Here is an 11,069-nt window from a genome sequence, read left to right on the forward strand (position 1 = left end):
TCACTGCCTCTCTTTGCTTCAGCCTCCATTTGATAGTGCAATTTGTACCATACTGACAATAATGGCACCATTCCGCATTGATCCCACACCAGTAACCCTTTGGCATGAACAGCATTGAACAGATGGCGTGTTACTTCATCTCTGTCCGTTAAAATACACATAATTTTCTTGCCCGTATACACACAGACTCACACATGCTCATTACATCACATGGATGCCAAAAAAAAAAAAGTTGAGCCATGAAAAGCAGATTAGCAAGCAATCATTTTGAGTAGTTGATAATGCTGATGGTTGACCTTAATTAACACAGGAAATCCCTGTAACCCATTGCAGCGCGTTTGCCGGGGCGACAATCCACGACTGCTTCAACTGGCTGTCGGTGCTGGTTCTGCTGCCTCTGGAGGTGGCGAGCGGCCTCATGACCCGGCTGGCCCACCTGCTGGTCACCAGCTTCAGCCTCCAGAGCGGCGAGGATGCACCCGAGCTGCTTAAAGTCATCACCGAACCGCTCACCAAGCTCATCATACAGGTAGAACCATCAACTAGTCACCATTATTATTATTATTAGGGTTCAAACTACAGAGCAGCTCCCCTAAGTGTCTCTACTGAAGGACAGTCCCTCCCTAACCACAATGCAACCCTGCTGCCCGTCAACTCCACTGATCACGGAAGACATAACATATTTCTCTCCTCTCTCCCTCAGCTAGACAAGCATGTGATCACAGGAATCGCCATGGGAGATGAGAGCATGAGGAACAGGAGCCTGGTGAAGGAATGGTGCCAGACTGACCTTGTTACGGTAATGGCTCGTCTCCACCACTGTCTCCTTCACATTCAGACACACTGTGTCACACGCTGGCGCCAAATAGAGCCTGTCATAGCTGCTCGCCGAGGCAAACAGTTTTGTTGTGCTGCCTTCTTTTCATCACTCTTCCCTGTCTCTCTCTTTCTTTCTGTTTTTCTTTCTGTCTTGCATTGTTGCTTTCTTGCTTTCTCTCTCTCTCTCTCTCTCTCTCTCTCTGTCTCTCTCTCTCTCTCTCTCTCTCTCTTTCCCTCTCTTTCTCTCTGTCTCTCTCCCTCTCTCTCTCTCTCTGTCTCTCTCTCTGTCTCCCTCTCTCTCTCTCTCTCTCTCTGTCTCTCTCTCTCTCTCTCCCTCTCTCTCTCTGTCTCTCTCTCTCTCTCTACAGTCCACTGTGAATGTGAGCACTAGTGGTTCTGTCAACTGTAGCTCCAGTCGTCCCTGTTGGCAGGTTGGTGATGTGACCTGGACCGAAGAGAATTTGACTACAGAAGTCAACATTCAGAAATGTGAGTTCAAACTCAAACACGTCAGAGTTAAACACTCACTCATGAGAATTATACAAAGACAATTGCACAATATTGTCATTTTGGGAGTATTGGTCCTGTTAACAATGTGTAATGAAACGGTCTGCTCTCTCCAGGCAGACACCTGTTTGTGTCTTCCCAGCTGTCAGACCTTGCTGTGGGTCTTATTCTCCTGGCAGGCTCCCTGGTCGTCCTCTGCACCTGTCTGCTGCTGCTAGTCAAGCTGCTCAACTCACTTCTCAAAGGCCAAGTAGCGAAGGTCATCCAGACGGTCATCAACACAGGTGGGCAAGATATTGGCTTGTAACGGCTGAGTGCACCGGATATGAAGATGGGCAGTCTGCAAGTGAGCAGACGAGCCAACAAAACCTGAAAGAGAGGCTGTGAATTGCATGAAAGAGGCTGTGTATCAGATATTACAGTTGTACAATTTTAAAAATATGTGTAATTTCTTTACCACTATAGACTTGCCATATCCGTTTGGCTGGCTGGCAGGATACCTGGCCATGATTGTGGGTGCGGGGATGACATTTGTTGTCCAGAGTAGCTCTGTCTTCACTTCAGCTCTGACCCCCCTGATAGGTGAGTGACATCTGCCTTGATGCCTGTGCAACATAACTGAACCTCAAAGCCTGTTTCTGCAGGTGGAGATGTACAATATTATCCAGTAGATTGTCAGGATAAGATAAGATAAGATTATTATATGAATACCAACCCTCAAGTACATTCACACACCAATATATACATCAACACTTCATGCCTCTTTCTTGGAAACCGTGTAACTTGCCTTTGAAATTACTGATTAAAGATTAAAGTTATAATTTTTTTGTTTTTTTGAAAAATGGACTATGTGGTGAAAACAAGGAGTATGGAGCAAAGTCACACATAAAGCCACATTAAGACATGGGAAAGCAAATCTGGCAAATTTATCCACCTCAGAGCTGTCCAATGAAAGAAATCAAGTCACTGTACTTTGCTTGTTAGACGCCTGTCTGAGAAAGCATTCAGTCGTTCAATCCTTTCTACTCTTCCATTGAAAATAACCGCTCTAACACCGCGGTCCTCAGACATAATCAGATGTCCAGTCAGATGTGGAGAGTCCTGCTGAACCTGACTGTATCAGACTGGATCTACACTCAGTTCTATTTCGTATAGGCTTCGCCCTCTAAGAGCTGTCGCTATTGGGTTTATCCCTCTCGTGCATGCGCAGTCTGAAGATTTTCTTTCCCGCCACTTTACGCTGTAGTGGCTACACTCAGGTCCTCAACTATAGAATATACAGCGTTGGGACCTGAGCTCTGCTCCCAAAATTTCTTCAGCGATCAAGAAGTCAAGAAGAAGAAGAAGAAGATGAAGAAGTCATTTCACCACACCGGAGGAGCTGTCCGCTTGTGTACCGCATGCCGGACCGGCTACATCCTGCCATCCTGCCACCCCCCGCTGCGAGGCTTGCCTGGTCGCCGTTCACGCCGGGTTAGCGTTGACTCTGCAGGCCTCCTGCCAATTCTGTGCTCGACTGCCTGTGGAGGAATCGCAGTGGTGGGCGGACGCCTTCGCGGCGCTCCAGGTGGAGGGAAGCGGCGACAGTAGCTGGGCTGACCACGGCGCCGTGTCCCCAGACGACGAGCTGGACAAGATCCTCTACGGCAACGACTTCCCAAATATTCCGGAGGAAATCCTTGATGGCGGGCACGAGTCACCCGGCTCGGCTCCCTCCATCTCGGGCTCTCCTCCCGATTCTGCCGTCTCTGGAGCCTGATCTTGAGGACTTTCCCCTTCTGCACCGCGGCAAGGAGCTTCGCTGCTGCGGTCCTCTCATCCTCCGCTCCAAGCTGCCAGCCACATGCCGGCCGCCAAAGGACTTCTCCTGGACTTGCCGGACATCATTATGCAGGCGGCGGATTTGAGGGGCATAGCGATGCCGGCAGAGCAACCTGCACCTGCTCACGGCCTCTTAGGCGGGGATGTTTACGTCCAGGAGCCGCCGGCCAAACGCCCCCCGCTTTGGCCCAGGTTTTCGGAGCTTCAGCCCTTCAGGGAGGCGGCGTTTTCCGTCCCCGGAAAACTGCGAGCTCTGGTGGCCAGATGGGAACCTTTCACCAGGGTCCACGGGGACACAGAACAAGGTTTTCCCTCCGTTCCGCCCCTTGAACAGAGCTTGGCGTCGATCCTCCTCCCCAAGGCTACCTTTTTTGGTAAGCAGAAACCTTCGCTGCCAACGTCGCGGGACCAAGCCTACGCCCGCCTATCTGATTACTCGCACCAGTGTGCAGTGCAGATCACGGCGGTGCAGAACAACATCGCCCTGTTGTCCTCGGCTGTCTCCGCCATGGCCACCAAGTCCGGGGCTTTTTCCCCAGAGTTGGCCACGAACATTGGCAAAGCGATGACGGCTGTCCTGACTCTCGCCACGGGGACAACGGTGGCGTCGTCCAGGATCATGGCGTGGCAGACTATGGTGCAGCGGCACATCTGGCTGCTGGATGGTCCCATTGCCCCCGATGGGCTGTTTGGACCACTCCTCCAAAGCACCACAGCCCACCTACAGGAAGCGGCCGAGGAAGCGGAGAGGGTGAGGAAACACACCTTTTGGGGCAGAGCTGCATCTCCACCTCATCCGATGCACAGGGATGTTCGCACCAAGAGGAGGCGCCCTGCACCCGCTGCTGCAGCTGCGCCCCCATGAGCACCCGCTGCGGCACCACCTCCTCCCCCATCACGGTAGCCTCCGCCGGCGACCTTGAATTGGCAGGCTCTGCGCCACTCAGGCCAGATCCGGCGGCGGGCCCAACCCCGCCGTCGAGCCTCCTCGCAAACAAATGCCTCACTGGCAATGATGGGACGCGGGGATCGTGAGTCTCGCTATGGCTGAACCGAAACACAGCGGCCCTTTTCAGGGCCACCCACTGTTTCCTAAGGAGCTTTTTCCTTTCAGCCAGTCCGCCGAGGCTTTTCTCACACAGACTCACGCTCCCCACACTCAACAGAGGCTCGCCGCCACACACACAAAACGCAGTGCAGCGAGCTCAACCCGAGGTGATTTTCAAAATACTCCGCTCCCTCGCTCATTGGACCGTTCTACTGACGTCATCGTTGCCCCTCCTCAGGGACAAGCGGACGTGTGTGAGGACAGGTTTTCTCATACGGCGGCATCGGGCAGCTATGCGAGTGTGGGGGCGGGGCTTCAGATGCCGGCGGGCCATTCATTGGTCAATGCACAGAGGCTCGCCGCCGCACACACAACACAGTGCAGCAATGCTGTCACTTCCTCACATTTTAGTAATAATTCCTCTACTAAAATGTGCTTCACTGACCGTGAAGGATTACCAACCACCTCCCTCCCATTGGGGCGAGTTAGTGGTGGGGTCCTCCCTGACTCATTCAGTCGTGCTAGACCGCAGATGACGTGTTGTCAGATCTGGCGTTTTTACCCACATGCTAAACGGTGCGCCTCCAATCTAATCATCACAGATTAGTGGGCTGCATGAGGGATCATTACGATACGTAATCAACGTCTCACATTCTGTAACGGCAGGGTTGTGTGGAGCGAGTGTTCTATCACTCGTATTTTTTCCACACAAGGTTGACATGAGGTCAACCATGGCACAGCCGGTGTTTTCCTGCCTTATTACGCTTCGCATTATAGTCGTTGTGAACTGGTGTATGTTCTCTGCTTGAGGTCCTTGGTGTCTCAGTGGGCATTGACAACATCAGCTTCGCCTTTAACCCAATAGCGACAGCTCTTAGAGGGCGAAGCCTATACGAAATAAAACGTTAGTTATGTTACCATAACTCCAGATTCTGTGAGTATAGGCGTAGCCCTCTAAGACTTAGGCCCCCTGCTCCACCGCCATTAGCCGAAGAAATTACTGGCTTTTGGGAGCAGAGCTCAGGTCCCGACGCTGTATATTCTATAGTTGAGGACCTGAGTGTAGCCATTGTAGCGGGAAAGAAAATCTTCAGACTGCACATGCACGAGAGGGATAAACGATAGCGACAGCTCTTAGAGGGCGAAGCCTATACTCCTATAGCCTATAGAATCTGGAGTTATGGTAACATAACTAACGTTCTTCATCTGGAACTTTGGCCTGAAATTTTGCAAAAATCCATGGCAACCTGATCTACTGTATAGTGTCACCTCTACTTTTCTGATTGTAACCCCATTAAACATTCAGCAGATGCTCTATTCATAGTATTTAACCTTGTAGACTAGACCAGGTAGGGAAGAGGGGGCTTGAAAACTTGAAAACTTGCTGCATTGCTTTGTTTGACTCTGCTAGGATTTGTAATACCTTCTTCACTCTGGTCCACCACCCACCTCTGCCTCCACAGGAAGCTGAACCAGTCCACTTTTTTGAAACCACCCCCGGACCACCAGACTAACTGACTAATATAATTTTAACCTTCCACACCTTCTGCACCCCTGTTCATGTCTTAAACACGCTGGAAGTCATGGCCATGTTGTTCAAGAATAACTTTTTCTAAAAGATAGGTGAGCAAACATCCCTGGCATCGCCTCCAGAAACACTTCCAGACAACATGGACAGGCAAACAGACTGATGGGTTACTATTGGTTCATTTGACCAATGTTAACTCTATATCAATACATATAAAAAGCAATTGGCATCATCTATATCAGATTTTGAATACTGAAAAAGTTGACGATAGATTCATAATGTATTTCTATTCAGTCATCCATACATATTCTGCCAAATGACTTTCCCTAGGGATTCAGAAACAATATAAAACAATACTTGTGTAACAAATGTCAGCGTGACACATTTAATGTGCTTTGTATTGAATTCACTCTGCGTATGAACAGAAGAGATGGTAGGTGATTGGCCTCCATGCAACACATAACACATAATATCCACATTGTAACCATGCAATTCACAAATAATCGATGGTGAACCATTTAACACTAAGACTAGTTGGATCTTACTGTTCACTATGAGACAACCGCTTATTTCAGCAGCTTATCTTTAAACGAAAGTGTGGACCGCCCAACTCTTTTATCAGCTGCTGCTTCTTGCATCTTAACTCTTGCTGTTTTTTGCTCCTGGAAGAGTCTGACCTTCACTGTTTCTTTCTTCATCTTGAAATGATAGCAATCTTCTGGTGTACAATTGTGAGAGTCCTGCTCCAGCTGGACCCCAATCATAGTGATTGTTTGGGGAGGAGTGTGTGTGTGTGTGTGTGTGTGTGTGTGTGTGTGTGTGGGGGGGGGGGGGGGGGGGGGGGTTTAGACCTGATGACTATCCTTGCAGATTTTTCCTCACTGATTGTGATAATGTCTACGTAACTGACTATCCAGTATTATCTTCGAGCGGGCCAGCACTACCTGAAGATGGCTATCTTCTGGGGTGGAACAGCAACAATACAGCAGCTGCCCCGCCTCAGTGGCTCAACAGATAGTTTGTAAATCTGTTCCCTTATCAAACGTTCAGCCATGTTGCTTTTTAGATTCTACTTCTGGCATATATCATTTTGTTTGAGTATTTTGTGTTTTAACTTGTCACAGTTTGGCAAAATCGTGACAGTAATGATGTAATACCAGTGATGGATACATGGGCAGTGATCAGCGGAGTTGCAGATGGTGTTTGTGATTGACAGAACCATCTATGTTTAGTGTATCATTTCTGCCAAGTTAACAGGTTCTGATTTTATATTCAAATTTACCACAGATTACCACTAGGAAACACTGTTCTCTTTGTCTTTTTTTAGTCTCAGGCTGTCAATGCTTGTAATAAAATATTAATAAATAGAGGTGGATCATATAAAAAGACTATATCACTTTAAAATGTTAATAAAAACATATAAATTATAAATAATCAGTCAAGCCACTGCAAATCTAGAACTTGTGAGTACCATTATTTGAATCATGAGCAAACTGGCCCATGATGAGTCTAGTGAGTGGACAGAGAGAACTACTGAAACCCTCAACACATATGCTTTCATTGTCAATCCTGTCTGGACCTTTTTCCAAGGTCAGGGATAACTGCACCATCTTATAAGTTACAACACCACAACCTCTGCCTAGATATTTACTGGTATGGAAATGAACAGTTATCTGTATCTTGAGCAAAAGTTTACTGCACGGCTGTTGTCATGAATTTTTACAATTCATAAAAACACTCCTGTTCCTGTCGTAACTGGAAAACACCTCAAATTTCCCAGCTGACTAATAGATCACTTGCCAGCTAGAAGCAGCCAGAAAAGGCCAAAAACTTCTGATTTCCAGTGATCTAGAGGTGTGAAGTTCCTCAGTACATGTTGCATGACAGGCACTGCATGCCACTGGCGTAATGAAGCATGTAAAATCAGTGATGAGTCATCGGCATCGGCCGGCTACACAGTGATGAATGTGAGATGGGGATGGTTTCTCATGTTGAACAGGAGTAGTTAATCCCTTTGAAGAACGGTAGAAGGCAAGAGATCACAGAGATTCTGAATTAGGTATTTCTGTTTCAAGTTATTATTGATTTTAACTTAGGTTTGTTCTCATTCAACCCCAGTTGCTGATTGAACATGCAGAGTATCATATACTGTGTACAAACCGGAAAATAGCACATAGAGACCATAATGTTTAGCTGGGGGCTTTTCTGTATATTCTTTTCTTTGCGACTCTGTTTGGAAAGGAAATTTATCTGCCACAAAACCAGTTCCATCACTTTTAACTAGGCAGATAAGCAGCATTGCCCTACTTTGGTTGTCAGATGCAATCAAGCATCCCATCATTTGACAGCGTCAGCTTATCTGGCAAAGGAACATTTTAGCTTCTCTGCCTCCAGCTTTGGTAATTCAGATACTTTTCAAACACTGGCCTCTGGTAAATTCAAGGCCAGTATTGTCCAGCCTCTTGTGGACCAAAGAGCTTCCTTCAGTGATATTAGGATGACCAAGCTGCTGATCAGTATTGTCGGCACCTTCTTTGTGCTCTAGGCTCATCAGTATACTGGGATTCTGGAAATGGCAGCCATCTAATGCAAAAATCCACCTGTTACAGTTTTAATTACATTACATTTGCCTGGATCAGCTTTGCCAGCTCTTTGTCTCGCAAAACACATTCTACCATGACTGTGGACAAACAATTTTTATATATTACATTTATCTGAGATGGAGGTTTACTTTAGGGCTTTTCAAGGAGCCATCATGCTCTGACAGGGAACGTGCAGAAATATCTGCAAATACAAATAGTGTGCAAGAGCCTTTTCAGAGCTATCGCAGACTGGTTATCGTGACTCTCAGCAAAGTTTTCCTGAGCGGGTTCACTTTTTATACGGCTGAAGTTGTTGTTTGCTGTCTTGCTGTGCTTTTATATTACCTTCTTACCCTTGTAACCACAGGGGATTTAGACTCTATCAGCACCTCAGCAACGGAATCCCAATCAGAAACCTCCTCTTTTTTACAGGAGGCATTGGCTCCTTTCTATTTTACGAATGTATTGGTATCTCTTCTGAGAAAGGGACCCAGTATACCACTGCTGACACTTACAGACTGTACCAAAACATTGTCTTTGTCATAACTTCTCTTGAGTGCCGACTGTTGTGCTGCACTTGAGCAAATTGAACTGCGAAGGTAAGAGCCACAGTAATAATCTTCTGTCTTATTGTCTAACCAGTCCTCAGAGAGTAGTAGATCCTCCGAGATTATATTGCCAGGAAGACAGATAACAAAAATTACATTTCTCTGTTACCCATTTTAAAATCTTTATTTGGTGCCTTGTTTCCTCTGACGTGACCATGTTATTGTTGTCAACCTCAGGTATTGGTGTGATCAGTCTAGAGAGGGCCTATCCTCTAACCCTGGGGTCCAACATTGGCACCACTGCCACGGCTATGCTGGCAGCGCTGGCCAGCCCCGGGGACAAGCTGTCCGCTGCCATACAGGTAGACTGCTGCTATATCACATACAATACACATTTTATGCCAGTGGGAAACTGGGAAACTGGGAAAATGGAAAACTGGAGGCAATTGGTTGGAGGCTGGATAGAAAAGTGTTGTTCAGTAACTCTCTTCTCTAGCACATGTCAATTTGAAAATTAGTTAATATCATGTCATTGGCTTATGTTTATGTTATGAATGTACATGATAACAGAAAAGGTCATATATACTCTATGATAATGTAATATTGAAGAAATTACAACACACTAGGGCAGAATGATATTGACCAAAATCAAATTGCGATTATTTGACAGATAGAATATTGCAACTGCGATTTAAACTGCGATTCATATCACCACGAGTTTAAAGTTTTTCTTGTCATTTTTTTTTTACTTTAACTTTAGAATTGTTTAAAGAAAAGTGATTTTGTTAAAAAACAAAAAACAAAACAGATGTCAGATGTTACCTGCAGCTCTAAAACACCTTGTTTAGAAATCCAATTTGGACGCTCCTCTCTCTTATGCAATTAATTGCAGCCTCTGTGATTTCCAAATTGCAGAAGTTCTTATTGTGATTTCGTTTTGTTTTTTTTCGATCAATTGTTCAGCTCCACAACACACAATGGCAAAGTGTTGAATGACGTGCCTCCACACTTGCACATCTCTCTGTCTTCTCTCTGTGCTCAGATCGCCCTGTGCCACCTCTTCTTCAATGTGTTTGGCATTCTGCTGTGGTATCCTCTGCCTGCCATGCGCCTGCCAATAAGGATGGCTCGTGTTCTGGGTGAGCGCACTGCCAAGTACCGCTGGTTTGCCGTCTTATACCTCCTCCTGTGCTTCCTGCTGCTGCCCTCGCTGGTGCTGGGCCTCTCTCTGGCCGGCTGGCGGGTCATGGTCGGCTTTGGCGCTCCCTTCCTGGGCGTGACCGTCTTCATCGCCCTGGTGAATGTGATGCAGGCCCACAGTCCCCGGCGCCTGCCCACCACGCTCCAGAGCTGGGACTTCCTGCCCCCGTGGATGCGCTCGCTCAAACCGCTCGACCGCCTAATCACCAAGGCAACGGTTTGCTGCAGTCCTGGGCGTGCGGAGGAACAAGGAAGAGGAGGGGGAGGAGGAAGAGAAGAAGAAGGACACATAGCGACCATCTCCACGGAGACGACCTCTGCCATCCCCAAGATGGCCTCCGCCCAGAGGAAAGTGGAGTTGGCGTATGACAACCCAGTGCTGGCCTACCTGGATGAGAGCAGACCGGCTGCACCTGTGTTTAAACTAAAAGGGTTAGAAAGGTGCAACAGCACTCCGCTCTAATGGGACTGATGACAGAGGGCTGCTTTTATATTGCACATTGTCAACATTGTGGGGGGCTGTAGGATTGAAAAAAGCCATTTTGCAACACCTTGCCAAATGAACCCATCTCTGATTATTGTGGAGCTGGTAAAAACAAATAATTATTGGCTTAATTGTCCACTCAGAACTGCTGATCCCCTGTCCTCTGCGGTAGATGATTAATTAGTAATGATTCTCGAATGGCCAAAGTCCAGACATTTTGTGTCTTGTTAGTGCCTGGTAAGAGAGGAATTGTTTTAAACCAGCACTGTTATTAGCCTCAAGGCTAATGTTTGAATACCCCTATTATCAAGTGGGTAAATGTTTCATCATTATGTTAAAATACCATGTATTCACTTGTTATATAAGTCCAAGTGGGCGGTTGAATACACACAAAGACACTACAAAGGAATCAAGGAATGATCACATTAGCTTCTTAATGTTAGCTACAAAAAAGTGTATGAATGTGTGTTATAGCTTTAGTGTGTGTGTGTGTGTGTGTGTGTGTGTGTACACGTGGGTGAGAATGCACATT

At 46.9% G+C, this 11,069-nt stretch overlaps 1 protein-coding gene across 1 annotated transcript in view; it reads left to right on the forward strand.

Annotated features, from left to right (window-relative positions):
* slc34a1a (solute carrier family 34 member 1a) overlaps nucleotides 1-10,516 on the forward strand; it is a 14,142-nt gene extending 3,626 nt beyond the window's left edge. The window contains exons 6-12 of the mRNA XM_071517325.1: nucleotides 334-529; nucleotides 704-799; nucleotides 1,188-1,308; nucleotides 1,443-1,610; nucleotides 1,792-1,908; nucleotides 9,091-9,215; nucleotides 9,896-10,516. Coding sequence (XP_071373426.1) covers nucleotides 334-529; nucleotides 704-799; nucleotides 1,188-1,308; nucleotides 1,443-1,610; nucleotides 1,792-1,908; nucleotides 9,091-9,215; nucleotides 9,896-10,516 — 1,444 coding nt within the window. The remainder of the gene's footprint in view (nucleotides 1-333; nucleotides 530-703; nucleotides 800-1,187; nucleotides 1,309-1,442; nucleotides 1,611-1,791; nucleotides 1,909-9,090; nucleotides 9,216-9,895) is intronic.
* The last annotated feature ends 553 nt before the right edge of the window (nucleotides 10,517-11,069 follow it).

This window comes from Centroberyx affinis, unplaced genomic scaffold (genome assembly GCF_046629955.1).
Source record: "Centroberyx affinis isolate AG114_WGS23_722 - 3 ecotype Tasmania unplaced genomic scaffold, CSIRO-AGI_Caff_v1 ptg000485l_1, whole genome shotgun sequence".
NCBI classification, from domain to species: domain Eukaryota; kingdom Metazoa; phylum Chordata; class Actinopteri; order Beryciformes; family Berycidae; genus Centroberyx; species Centroberyx affinis.